This window comes from Balearica regulorum, chromosome 2 (assembly GCF_011004875.1).
Source record: "Balearica regulorum gibbericeps isolate bBalReg1 chromosome 2, bBalReg1.pri, whole genome shotgun sequence".
Taxonomy (NCBI): Eukaryota; Metazoa; Chordata; class Aves; order Gruiformes; family Gruidae; genus Balearica; species Balearica regulorum.
Genome location: NC_046185.1, coordinates 120,246,231 through 120,259,251, shown reverse-complemented (window position 1 = coordinate 120,259,251; position 13,021 = coordinate 120,246,231). Strand labels below are relative to the sequence as shown.

The 13,021-nt window shown below is 41.8% G+C and overlaps 1 protein-coding gene and 1 long non-coding RNA gene across 9 annotated transcripts in view; one reads left to right on the top strand and one right to left on the bottom strand.

Moving 5' to 3' along the window:
• The window catches only part of FYCO1 (FYVE and coiled-coil domain autophagy adaptor 1), a 52,770-nt gene extending 40,715 nt beyond the window's left edge, over window positions 1-12,055 (top strand). For 6 of the 8 annotated variants that reach the window (XM_075745616.1, XM_075745622.1, XM_075745619.1 and 3 more), the window contains exons 15-18: window positions 4,125-4,220; window positions 6,122-6,332; window positions 7,634-7,743; window positions 8,188-12,055. In XM_075745616.1, coding sequence (XP_075601731.1) covers window positions 4,125-4,220; window positions 6,122-6,332; window positions 7,634-7,743; window positions 8,188-8,263 — 493 coding nt within the window. In that variant the 3' untranslated portion in view covers window positions 8,264-12,055. The remainder of the gene's footprint in view (window positions 1-4,124; window positions 4,221-6,121; window positions 6,333-7,633; window positions 7,744-8,187) is intronic. The other 2 variants (XM_075745620.1, XM_075745621.1) reach the window with 2 other exon arrangements.
• Window positions 11,989-12,718, bottom strand: LOC142600524 (uncharacterized). Its single transcript, XR_012834056.1, has 3 exons — window positions 12,625-12,718; window positions 12,423-12,517; window positions 11,989-12,104 (listed from the first exon to the last, which is right to left on the bottom strand). It is a non-coding gene; the product is annotated as an uncharacterized LOC142600524 (long non-coding RNA).
• Between the last annotated feature and the right edge of the window lie 303 nt (window positions 12,719-13,021).

Below are 13,021 nucleotides of genomic sequence, written 5' to 3'. Positions count from 1 at the left end.
CTGAGGGCTGGGCAGCAACTCTGCTGAAAGGGACTAGGGCTCCTGGTGGATAGTGGTGTAAACCCAAGCCAGAAATCACCTCTGCTATACCTCTCTGATAATTCTGCCTCAGTTTCCCTGTAATAATCTCTCAAGAACTGTGCAAGGAGAAAATTTGAAGGTATCTAAGAAGAAAACAGCTCAGTTTTGGAAGCAAATACCTCAAAACTGAAAAAAGCTAGGGTTACCCACAGAGCTGGCTGTAAACTTGGTGACCTACAGACTGTGCGGTATTTACGATCTTGGGGCAGTGGCTTGCCAGTATTTCTAGTGTTGATTCCGATGATAGTCATCTGTTTGCTGCCTCCTGCTGGGGAGGGGACTTGAAAGCACCCTGGTAATCCTCAATTGCTTATTTTGAAACCTGTTGTCTGAACCTCTTGCTAATGCAGCATTTGACCGATGACTGAAAGCTGTCTTCATCTCAGAACCTTTGCCAAACCTCTTCCATATCACAATACTAAAAAAAAAAAAAAAAAAAAATCTGAAATTATTTTGCATGCTGTCCCTTGAAACACAGAAATTTCCCTTCATCATGATTGTTTCCTTAGCCTGTTTCCTCTGTATGTACCAGTTGCCTCTGGTCTTACAGAGGGAGTGTAACTAATTTTAAGGCAGGGTTTTGGGGTTTGTTGGTTTTTTTTCATACAGGATGTAGCATAGAGCATAGTTAAATTGTACAATTTTTTTGAGAAATGGCTGGGATTTCTATATGCAGGTCACCCACAGCACATAGTGGTGGATCTTCATGTCCATCTATTTTTTTTCATCAGCTGTCTGCATGATGTTATCCCATCTCTACCTGTGTTAGGGTTTGCCCATGACCTTTCCATCCCCTTCCCACCCATACACACTCCTTCATGCAAGATGCTGTCTTGCACCCTGTTAAAAACTCAATGAGCTCTGTATCCCCCTATACTCCATCCTAAATCATGTCTCTTTTCTTGCCCATACTAAGGGCTGTCTGTGCATCCTTTCTTCTGATCCTTCACCATCCTTTTTCTTTTTTTTCCTTTCTCTTTGCTGGGCTGGAGATAACTAAGTTAGGGTGCCTGGGATGGGTCTGACCTGCTACATAACGGCAGGCCCAGGGAATCAGTGGTGCACTTCAGCACAACACCTTTGATTGTTTCTTGGCATTAGAGACATTTGCAGAGGTGCTTGCTGGGTGAAGCAGCTCTTAGGGCTCCATACAGCCTCCACTCTCCATTTTAGGTTTCTGGCTTTCAACAGTTCAGTAAGGTTCTGACCCTGGAGGGCTGAGGTTCTCTCCAGAAATCTTTGCACTGCTGACAGGCTGATGACTTAAGGGATTTCACTGTTAAGCCACATGAAGCCGACACCTCAGACACATAGCTACAGCTGTCAGAGCTTAGGTGTTTATGAAAACAGAAAATTGTTGAGGGCAGAGTTGAATCAGCTTTCTTCAGGTTTTAATTCTGAAAAGGATTTCTTATTTCTAACTCCCAAAGCCATTCATGATGTTGGTCACAGTGTTTTTGGTATCATTTGTGAGAAATGCTTATAAGCATATATAAGAACAGGTGCACTGCACCAAGCCATCCAGCTGAAGGACAGTGACCAACAGCTGATGCCTGAGGAAGAGCATAAGCCTGAGGAAGAGCGTAAGAACAGGATAAGCATGAAATAATACATCTTCAAAAGGCTCCACCAGCCTCCGACTATCTGTGTCTCAAGGATTTGCTGAACCAGAGCTGTTCTCTTTGTGTTGTAGTGTCTTTTTCATGCTTCAGTTCTTCCTGCTTTTCAGCCCCACTTCATTTCACTTTTAAAGGAAAAAGAAGAGAAACAGTCTGGATTTTGATAGGCATACCAGAGGCTGCATATTCATAAGCTGGGCACCTGGCAAGCTGCAGGAATGTCCTTAATGCTGCCACCTAGTGTGAATAAGTCATGCAAGAATAAATTCTGTTGGGGGACAAGAGCTCCAGTTAAATCGTGAGACTGTGTTTCTTATATTTTCCACATAGGTTACCAGACCTCTGTTTAGACCATTGGACTCAATGGGATGTCGTATAGAAAAGGAGGATCTGCTTTGTGATTGTTTAAGAGACAAAGTAGGAGACTTAGTGCTATCTTAGCCTATAGTGAGTAGGTGCCGTGAGTTTATTGGTTAGAGCAGCCAAGCGGCAAGCTAACCACCTAACCACGTGCTAGGTTGCAGCAGTAGGAATAAGGAAAATCACATGTTAGAGGAGAACATGGAAAAATGTGTTGGTCCTGGGATTTAATTTACATTTCAGGGTCCCAAAAGAAAGATGAAATTAATAGATTAAATAAGGAACTCTCATGGCATTATGTGTAATAAATCATCGAGCTTGACACTTCTGGGAAGCGCGTAGTCCTGCAGTTCTCTTGGTCTGTATGAATTCAAGGCTGTGAAATCAAAGCTGTGTACCTCTTATGGTGGGAAGGGAGAGTTTTGTGGATCACAGCATGAAGTATCTTGCTGTTCCTGCTGTGCAAGCAAAATATACATATAGGTTTACAAGCTATAGTGTAGTTTTCTAAGGTTTGGGGTTTTTTTTCAGAATCGGTTGTCTTATCTAGTTGTATAGAAATAGTTAACAATGAAATTATTTGTATCACTTCCTAAGTATTTGCATAGATGTTGTATTAACCCTTATGGACCAACATGTACTATGTCATTCCTACATTTCAGGCAGCAGGTAGTATTTGGTTTTAGCTCAGGCTTTGGCACTTGGTCACAGGTTTGAGTCTTTCCTGCAGGTCACAGCTGTCTCCTTAGTGGTGGTAGTAGTGGTATGAGACTGTGGTAACAGTAGTGGTATGACTCTGAAGAAGTCAAAAGTTACCCAAGAGACTACAGGAATAAGATAACAGTGCTTTATGTAGACAGTGGGTACAGTTTAATTTGCAGTCATAACAGTAAATTCTTCCTGTTTCCAACCAATAGTGTCACCCCACAAAACTCACACATGGTTGCATGTGCTGACACAGTATGTGCTGTTTATGAGCAGCTGAAGGTGCTGCTGTTACCTGGAGATGTTTTCTCTGACTCAGCAGTGCTGCTTGTGGAGCAAGGTCCTGTACAATTTAAAAGAAAATGCTAACTTGTGCATTGCTTTTGAGAATTGGTCTACAGAATGTGTGGTAATTATGCCCTTGCTACATGATTACACTTGATGGTTCAGAAGCAGATGTAAGTGATAATACATTTTATTAGATTCCACTGGGTTTTTTTGGAAGAAACCAACCGGTTGGTTCCTTGTATATAAGAATCCTTGGCATTTTTCTGGGAATGACAGCCTAATTGTCTCAGTTATCAACCTGCTGAGATGCAGAGAAGCAAAGTTAAGTATCAGTTAGAGAAGCTCTAACTTACTTGGAAACTGTCAGCATTTGTTTACTGACCTTCAAACTCATTCTCCTTTCTGTGTCCCTGCCCTGTAATTCATAGGTGGTGCTACTCCAGTGTTCACCGAGGGCATGCACCCTTTTTGAGGTAAGGAGTGGATAGCAGATCCTCTCCTGTAATGGCTTCTTTGGTGTATCCCTGTTTGAATCATCCAGTATTTCTTGTATGAGAAGAAGATACATGGTACTGATAGCAATAAAATATGTTTTGTGTACCATTGTCAGAGTAAGGAACTGGATAATATGGTTGTAAAACACCTCACAGATTAAATCCAGGGCAAATGTCATATCCCTGTGCAAGCTTTGTTTAAGGGACAAATCCAGACTGTTTTGCTTGTGTCTACCATCCATAAAGATTTTCACCTGCCAGGGAATCTTCAAAACCTGGCAGCGTCTCAATAGAGAATTTATCTTAAGATTGTTGAAGAGATGTTCTGCACATATGTATTCCTCTTAGCTCATGAAACAAGAATAGGAACAGTTTTACATTTGTGCACAGTGGTTAGCAGAACGGGGCTGCAGTTTTGCCCAGACAGTTTTGTCACTAGAATGCACAAAATAAGAATTCTAGAATTTGGCATCATGACTATCAAAACATTTCTATTTTAGGAGGCGTGAGCATGCAGATGGTGTTTGACCACATACTACTCAGAGAATCATGGCTTTCCTTTTTTTCCTTGTCCTAGAAACAGCACATGTAATTCTTCAACCTTTGATGAATCGGAAGAGTGGCAAGTTGCTCAAGATGCTGAGATATGCTTGTTGAAGTCAGGAGAAATCATGTAAGCAGAACAGTTTCATTACTACCGGGCTGAAAGAATAAAGGCTGAGGTTAGATGTCAGCTATGTGAGCACAAGTCTTGCCGACTCCTCTAAGAGCTGATTGCTTGTGTCCCACAGTAGAATTTGGTCTGAGGGAGAACAGAGAGTATAGCTCAACTACACAGAGCAGCAGCAATGAGCCAGGTTCTCTCTCTTCAGTCCTGCAAAATTTAAGTACAAAAGTGGAGAATAAGAAGGAAAGATTTGGGCTTACATCACATCAGAAAACCTTCCTTCCTTTTTGTATGGCAGGAGGTGCTGTGAACAGGAAGGGGGCTTAGAGAGAAGGCTGTGTAGTTCTTCTAGTCTTTGTAAGAGACTGCAAGGGAAAGTCAGGGAGTGCTGTGCTAGTCAGACCTTTGTCACAGGGAGGGAATTCATGGCCTTGTGGAGCACGTATCTATTATTTATTGGTGGCCTCACAGAAACTGTCTTGCCCGCTCTCGTTGATACATGCCATAGAATAAAATGTTCAGCTGAGCCTCTGCTCAACCTCTCTGAACTGTGTGCGCACAATTCTTTGCGTGTATCCTGCTCTGAAATTAATAGTTACATGCAGTAGCGATACAGCATGTCACTTGCACAGCCAAGAAGGGAGTCTAACACATGAAAATGCTTGTGATGTGGAGAAATTCCCCTTTGCTCACTATCCCCTTAAGCCTAGCTTTGAAATTTTGGCTTAGTTGTGGGGAAGGTTTTACGCTTTTGACCACAGGGAGATGAATCAGTCCATGTTTCAACCTTGTTGCTCCTGTTCAGAGAACCAGGTAAATGAAGCAGTAACTAAAGTCATAGCTGGGCTTTAGGGCAAAACCAAGAGTGATCGTTAGGTTATTAAAATCAAAGATCACCCCGAGACACCCAGCAGTTACTTCAGCTAAGAGGAAAAAGTAACAAAGTAAGCAAAACTTAATATAAAGCTTCCTCTCTGGCCAGAGTACAATAGTTACAATAAATCAACTGTGATCCCTTACCACTGTGTAGTCAGGGTTGAAAACTGAACTCCTCCTTACTCTGGAAGAGCAAATCATCATGGTGACTGTGCGATATCTTCTGGCAAATGGGTTGATTTTTGATAGCAGCTGACAAATCATAGTACTGTGACTTACTGTGAGCTCATTGATTTGGAAACAATTTAGCCTAGCGAGAGATATGTTATAGTTTTAGTTAGGGTAATGTAGGTGAGATCCATAGCTCTTAGAAATTACAGGTTTCCCCTGAAGAAAGCAAGCAGCATTCTTCTGTTTAAGGGCCTCACTGTTTGCAGTCTGAAATAGATATCAGAATGAAGTAAGCTAATATAATGCTTCAGGACTCAGGATCATCTAGGTGCTAAGAACTTCCTTTTTAATTGGAAGTACTTTGAGTCAGCTTTTATGCAGCTTGTTTGGGTAAAACAGACCAAGTTGTAGCATTAGGTGCTTCAGAGGATCTAGATAGAGCTGCTGTTCACATTCCATCCATCTGTCCCCTCTGTACTCCTGATCCCTATTTCCTGTACAAATGATATCTAGAAAGGTGAATAAATGAGGTGAGGGTTTTTTTGTTTAAATTTTTGTTTAAAAAGAACAGTAGAGGGCAGCAGACTCTTTTTTTATCATAGTAACTCTAAAAAGCTTTATTCAAGCACTAGATTTTTCTAGTCGAAATGATTCACATTTGCCAGAGCAGTGAAAGTGCTTGATATCAGTCATCTTTACTGTAGTTCTTGCTTTCATCCAAGGCTAAATGTTCCTGCATCTGGTGGACCTGTCCCAAAGTTGCTGCCTCAAATAGATGGAAAATAAAAGCAATGATTATTGTTTCTGTCTGAGTAATTAGATTGCCTCTCTTCAAATAACTGTATTTTTCTCCCTCACAGGATCAAATTGCCCCTTACAGTGGAAGAGATCTTAGATTTTGGGGAAAGCAACAGAGAGCTGTTCATTAAATCCAGCACCTACAGTATCATTCCCATCACCGTGACAGAGGTGGGGCTAACAATTAGCTGGATCTTTTCATCAGACCCTAAAAGCATATCTTTCAGCGTTGTCTACCAGGAATCAGAAGACACACCACTGGATCAGTGCAAAGTAAGGCCTTTGTTTCCTTACTACCTTAGAGATTGTAGTCTACTACAATCAGCTGCCTAGAGGAATCAGCAAGTGTAACTAGAATGTGGCACAAGAGTGCCAGATGCTATTGAATAAAGGACTTGTTTCTCCAATTAAGCTACAGTTCTCCTGGAGGCAGAGCTGCATCTTTAATTATTTAATGTTGCCTGCAAAAGTTGAGTTGAAAAGCACCATTGCTTCTATTGGTCGCATCTGAAATACACCCACTGTTACGAAGCAAAAATAAAACTCCAAGCCTGCAAAATTCTTCTTTTTTCCCTCCTCAATATTACTTAATTTGTAAGCTGCTTTGGGCTGATCTTGACAGGCTCTTAAGCAGGGGCCGCAAGGAGACATACATTGATTGGGTTACCTGCATTTCTTACAGTGAAGCATATATTTCAGTGCCTTGATGACATGCAAAATCACGTTGCCAGTGCCCACAGTACCAGTTTTTATATGCCCTGTCCATATTTCATGAGGATTATGGCTTAAGTGAATCTATGTTACTCAGCTCATTCCAAAGTTTTAATAAAGATGGGGCAGCCACTGTTTTAACCCACTGTGGTAGAGGGAGCCCTTAAGGCTGTGATTTCACTGGGGGAATAAGGCATTTATATAGCATGCATTGATTCACTCCAGGGCAACTAACTCCATGTAAAATCTCCTTTTTTCTTCAACTGAAGGCCGAGTGAAGAGTGAATGTTGCTTCCGTCTTGATAGATCTATTTGATACAACTTTGGCTTTTATAGGGTCATCCTTGATCTACCTCAGCTGCTGTTCTGACAACTGTCTCTGCTAGGGTTTTACAGCAAGATAGATGGTTACAGACAGTTTGCTGTAAACTCAGATAAACAATTAACATGTGCCGAAAAAGCTTATTTTATAATACTGGGAGTATAAAAAGCATATGTCAAAAAGGCATATTTAGCTAAATCCTGCTCTTGGATATATTTGTATAGATTTATTACAGCACTGCTGATGTTACTAAACTTGCTTAGATTAACAGTAAAGAGATCAGGATTTGATTTTGTCTCTAAAGCAGATTTATAGCCATAGCTTAACGCAGTAAAGAGGTTGTCAAAGGAAAACAGATGTCTCACTGTGAGACTTTATTTTGGCTTAATTTTTAATGCTAATCAGTGAAAATAAATAGTCTTGCGGGCACATATGCACTTTGGGAGTTTCAAGATCACTCAAGTCTAGATATTTTTCTGAAGACAAATGTCAATTTATAGGGCAAATAGCAAGTCTCATTTTGATTTTTATTGAATTCCAGGTTCTTATTCCTATGACCCGCTGCAACTCTCATAAGGAAACGATCAGAGGACAGGTGAAAGTCAGAAACTCTGGAATCTACACACTGATATTTGACAACACATTCTCTAGGTGAGTGTCAAAGGTGAAATAAGCCTGGTTTTGCAGATGGTGGAACTGATCGGATGTACCATTATTCTGCCATTCAGAAGTAAGTATGAGAAATTGGTCCCAGCTTGCCCAAAGATCTTCTGCCTGAGTTTTGGTTCTTGTTCTTGTTGGGTTTTTTTGTTCCCCCCGTAGCAGAAATCCACTCTTCTATCTCTACTTCTGAGAAGGTAAACAGAAGCAAGCAAGTCATTTGTGACTCTTTCCAAGAAAGTTTAGTCAGGTTTGTCATCTTATTAACAACAGATCTGACAGCCCTTGCGCAGGCATGCTTCTTTTCAACACCAGTCTTTTTTTTTTTTTTTTTTTGCCTGAGTATAAACTGAAAGATTGAATACACTTTTAAGGCTTCCTGTCTAGCTGGCTTCAGCTAATGTGATCATCTTGCTCTATTTTGTTTCTTGACAGGTTTATCTCAAAAAGAGTGTTTTATCACTTGACTGTCGAGCGACCTGTCATCTATGATGGAAGCGATTTTCCATAGCCTTGAATATACTGTGTTATTTTAATTACTTTTTTTAAGAAATGCTATTATTTATGTACATGTAAGCAATATGATTACCACTGTGGTTGAAGACTTTGAAACTATGCAATAGCTATAATGCACTTACAGAACATGTATACACTAAAAAACGGAAGCCTTTTTAGCAACACTAATGGTTCTGTACTGTGTACAGATTGCTCAAAAGCCATGTTGTTTGATTTAACAGGTCAAATTATGTTCCAACCAAATTTTTTTCAGTGGGGAGAAAAATAAGTGTGGGAGTGTCTAAATGCAAAATCAAATTCTCTACTGAAAATTGAATTACTTTTCTTCCAAAAAACATCCTTCAAAAGGAAATTTAAAGAAAAATGTGTATTCTTGTTGACCTCTTCACTGAGGAGTAAACATAATCATTTCTGTTCTGCTCTAATGCATTTACAGTCAGGACAACAACTATGCAATACTTCAGTCTTCACAGGCATATATTGTAATTCATCTAGATTTTTTTATCTTTCCCAAATTTTATAAACAGAAAATGTAGGAGTTTTTTACATTTTGGTCTAAGATTTGCTAAGTCTTAACTGGCTTTTACAAATGCTTTGATATGAATACCAGTTACAAAACAATACAACATGAAGCAGCAACTCCTTTCACTTTTGCTCACCGTACTCTGTAAGTTGTTCCGCTGAAACCAGCTCTTATCGTGAGTACGAGTGGCAGAATCAGGAGTATCGTTTGTAGAATAAAGTACTGCTCACTGTGTGATATTAGGAAGAGGAGCATTCCTTTTTCCTGCTTTAGCACCTTAGCCATCAGCATTCATGGGAAAGCACAGTTTCTGAGGAGGTCAGCAGTGTCTCTCCCCATCGACCACGTGGAAGGTAACAGTAATGTTTGAATCGGTCTCAAAATGTCCATCCAAAACTGAACGCGTGTCCGGCCCTGATGAGGTCCCCACCCAGTGGTGGCGTATTCTGCCCCTTTGCTAACCCTTGCCATTGCCCTAGCCAACTGCTAACTCTTCATCTCCGATCTGGGGACAGAGCTGGCTGTAAACACTGCCTTTTAAGGAAGACTGGGTTCTCATTTATACAAAACTTTCGTGCAAACCATCTGCTTTCTGTATAGAATTTCAACTTTTTGTCAAAATATCTGAAAGCAGATTTTTCTCTTAAAAATTCCTGTCTTCTGATGGAAGGGCAAAACATTTTGGCAGGAGAAGGGAAAAAAGTTCCTTCTCCCAAACAGCCCTCCTCATCATTGTAGGTGTGTCTGATTTCTAATGTTGTTCTTCTCCCAAGGAAACCTCAGACCTGGAAGGTTTTAGTGCAGCAGTTGGTAGCAGACCAGCTCGGCCTGCCAGGAGCCCCGTAGACTCTTGGTGGCAACTGGAGCTGGTATACAGGGGTCACAGTGGGAGACAGAAAATAAAACATGAGGGGAAGGAAGAAAAAAAGGGCAAGAACAAGCTGAAGCAAATGATTTAGGGGAGGGGAAAGAAAGCGCAGGGGAAGACTTGTAAATGTAGTAACAAGGGCAGGGAATTGGAAGGATCAGCTCGACTAGGGAAGGGAGTTGGGAGAGTCCAGCTGGTGTTCATGTGTTGCTGTTCCAATCCATTACCCATAGGGGATCTCCTACAGCATAAGTCTGGTTGTTTAAAAGGTGGAGATCACAAGACAAGTGTTGGACATTTACATGGTAGCAGCTGAGGTAGAGGGAAATTTCTGTTTATAGGAAAGAAAACTGCGGATGAAGCTAAAGGTTGCCGTTGTTAATGCTGTATAAATACAGTGGTCTTGGAAAAAGATTGTGAAAGAATCACTACCTTTCATGGAGCACCTGGATTGGAGGCGTCTGGCTCACCAGTAGCTTTCCCTTCCTCTTAGACGCCTCTCCCCAGTACTGGTGGTGTGCTCCCCAGCCTCTGCCAGGCAGAGGGCTCAGGGGGGGATGCGAGCTGGTTTATCCCTCCTCCGGAGGGGACAGGCTACAATGCAGATAGACCCTTAATGCGGCTGTGCGCATGAAGATGAGATGGACATGAGACTGAAGTTGGCAATAAACGGCGCACAGATCAGTTCATGAATTATGGCATATTTCAGTGTTGAAGCTATGTTTTATATTTAATTAGGCAAGAGGAGATTATTTATTGCTTACAAAATGGAGTACTGTGTACCATATGCTATGCAATTTCACTGAGATGTTACTGAAGTCTGCTGCAGTTTTCCTTTAAGCTTTTAAGTGTGGTTTTTAAAAGCATTTTGCTGTTGTTTTAGTTAGAATACTAATCTTACTAGGATATCTTTCTTAAAATGCCAAATGTAAGGTAAAGGGACACTGTCAAGTATCTTAGGCCAAAATATGACAACTCTGCTCAAAAGTATTTGAAATTTCTCCATTCAGAATTATTTGACAGCGTTGCCTCTGGATTTCTGCTGTGCATCCCAGCGCTTAGCATTTTTTCATCCTGTGGCAAATATTTTTAAGCCACTGTTTATGTAACTCTTGCAGCAATTGGCTCCATCCAGCAAGCCAGATGTTTCCCTGGAAGTTTTTTTGTATTGACAGTCCTGAGGCTGGCTGAAGCGTATGTTTGGGAGGAGGGGAATAAAAACACCGGATTGTTTTTATTTAGCATTTGAGCATTTATGGTACCTTTTCTTCAGGTTTTCCTGCCCTGTGAGAGTAGTTTTATGGCTTTTTTGCTCACTGAAAGAGAACTAAGAGTGGGAGCCAGAACCTGTAGTTTAAAGACGAAAAGAAAAGGTTTGCTTCTCATCAAGGAGAGTATTTAAGATGGAGAAAAAGTTTCAAGAGAGGAAATATTCAAGCTGGTAAGGTACAGCAAGTGGACAGAAGTGCAGCTGTTCAAAGCAACTGTTCAAGAACAGGAATCCCATCATGTCAGCTGGAAGAGGGAGTCTACCACATCAGAGGCTGTGCAGAGAAGACAGTAAAGAACATGTCATTAGTACCAACCTTTTGTTTGAATGTCCCAGACGGTTTATTACTGGAGCCGTGGAAACCCAGTAACGGACTTAGCACAAGTGTAGGTTTGTACAAGAGATTATTTGGTTCAAGCACCTTATACCTCCGTTCATGAAGCACTTGTTCATGTGAGCTGTGCCAGAGACGCTGATAAATCTGTTTGTTTACAGGTGCTCAGGTGATTTGTTGACTTAGGCCTTTTGTTATCTGCAGGAATACAATTAAGAGAAAAAAAGTTTTTAAATTGATCGTGAAATTAACTGAAGGAGATGCCACACTCGTGACAGAGAGTATATACGTTGTGGTCAGCATAAGCAATTGGGTGCTTTTCCTGGGTGCTGGAACAATGGAGGGTAGTATTTTTTGTTATGCAGAGGTTTATGCAAAGGAGAGAGCATAGTTGCTTTAATAAAATGACAGTGTTCCTTTACTCAACGTTACTCAGTGTTGCTTTATGAAAAATCACAGAGATATATTGCATGAGAGTGTACTACATTACAAAATAGCAAAGCTACAAAAGCCTGACTTTGCTCCTTTTTTAAAATGGAAATTGCACTATAGTTTTAATTATGCTCAATCACTGAGATTGTAACTTGTTCAGAAGCATCTTTTGGTCTTAACTGCCAAAGAATTGCAAACCCCATTGACATCAAACTTCATGCTCCAGATGGGGGGAAAAGAGATTTATGTAGATCAGTGTCTGTACAGCTACAGAGATGTAAACGGTTGTGTACTGGAATGTTTCTTGATGCTTTTTTTTCCCCCTTTTTTAACCTCAGGAATTAAAAAAATAAAATTCTATATCATTAAGAAGGTGTGTCCTTTTTCTGCCTTGTGGAGATAGCTTTGTCTGGAAGATAAATGAGATAATTGTATGATTCACTTCTAAGCAGGAAAAAATTTTACAAAATAAGGAAAACAGAAAATAGTTTGTCATGCTGGTGGACAAAGGGCACGTCTGTACAGTACAACAGAGCAACAGCGGAGATCCTTAAATAAGTATTAAGCGAGCCGGCCCCCAAGCTAGAGGAAATATCACTGTGGCCTGGTGGCTCGGAGCAGCCGGGAGTCCCTCAGCAAGGGCACAGCCCCAGAAACACCCTCGTCCGCCTTTGCTTCCCGTCGGAGGTAAAAACAAAGCCGCTCCCAGGAGGGCAGTCGCACTCACTATCGTCCATGACGCCAAGCGGCGTTGTCCTTCGGCTCAGGGCTCCTGTCTGGTTTTCCCCAGGTCCTGGCCGGGTCTGTACGCCCGGTGCGTGGCTGTGGGAGGGAAAGAAGCACTGTGCGAGTCAGGGGCACCCTGCACCTGTTGCCTCTGTGTTCGCATCTGTAGTCCCAGCCCATCTGTAGTCCCAGCCCAGGGGCACCTGGTAAATGTGTAGGCTCCTCTGAGCTGCTGGGGCCATCTGAATGGGGTCAGGAGGACAACGTGCCCCGTCGCAACCAGCCATCGCTTCTTTCATCTGTTATTTCTGTTTCCTAATGGGAGTTTCCAGCTGGGCTGGAGGCTACGACACTTCCCGTCCCTGCACCCCAGCTGCAACGCCAGTCCCCACTCCACGCTCAGAGGCCTCTTGCTGGGACAGAGTCTCCAGCGAAGCTGAGCCCACAGGACAAGGGAGCTGCAGTACACCCATAAGTGACTGTACCTTGCTGTACAACTGCTCTGCAGGGGAGGGTGTAGCTGTTGAAAGCCTTTGTGTACATCTCCAGTGTACACAATTTAGCCATACGGGACAATATCTCCTCCCTTCTTTGGTGCTA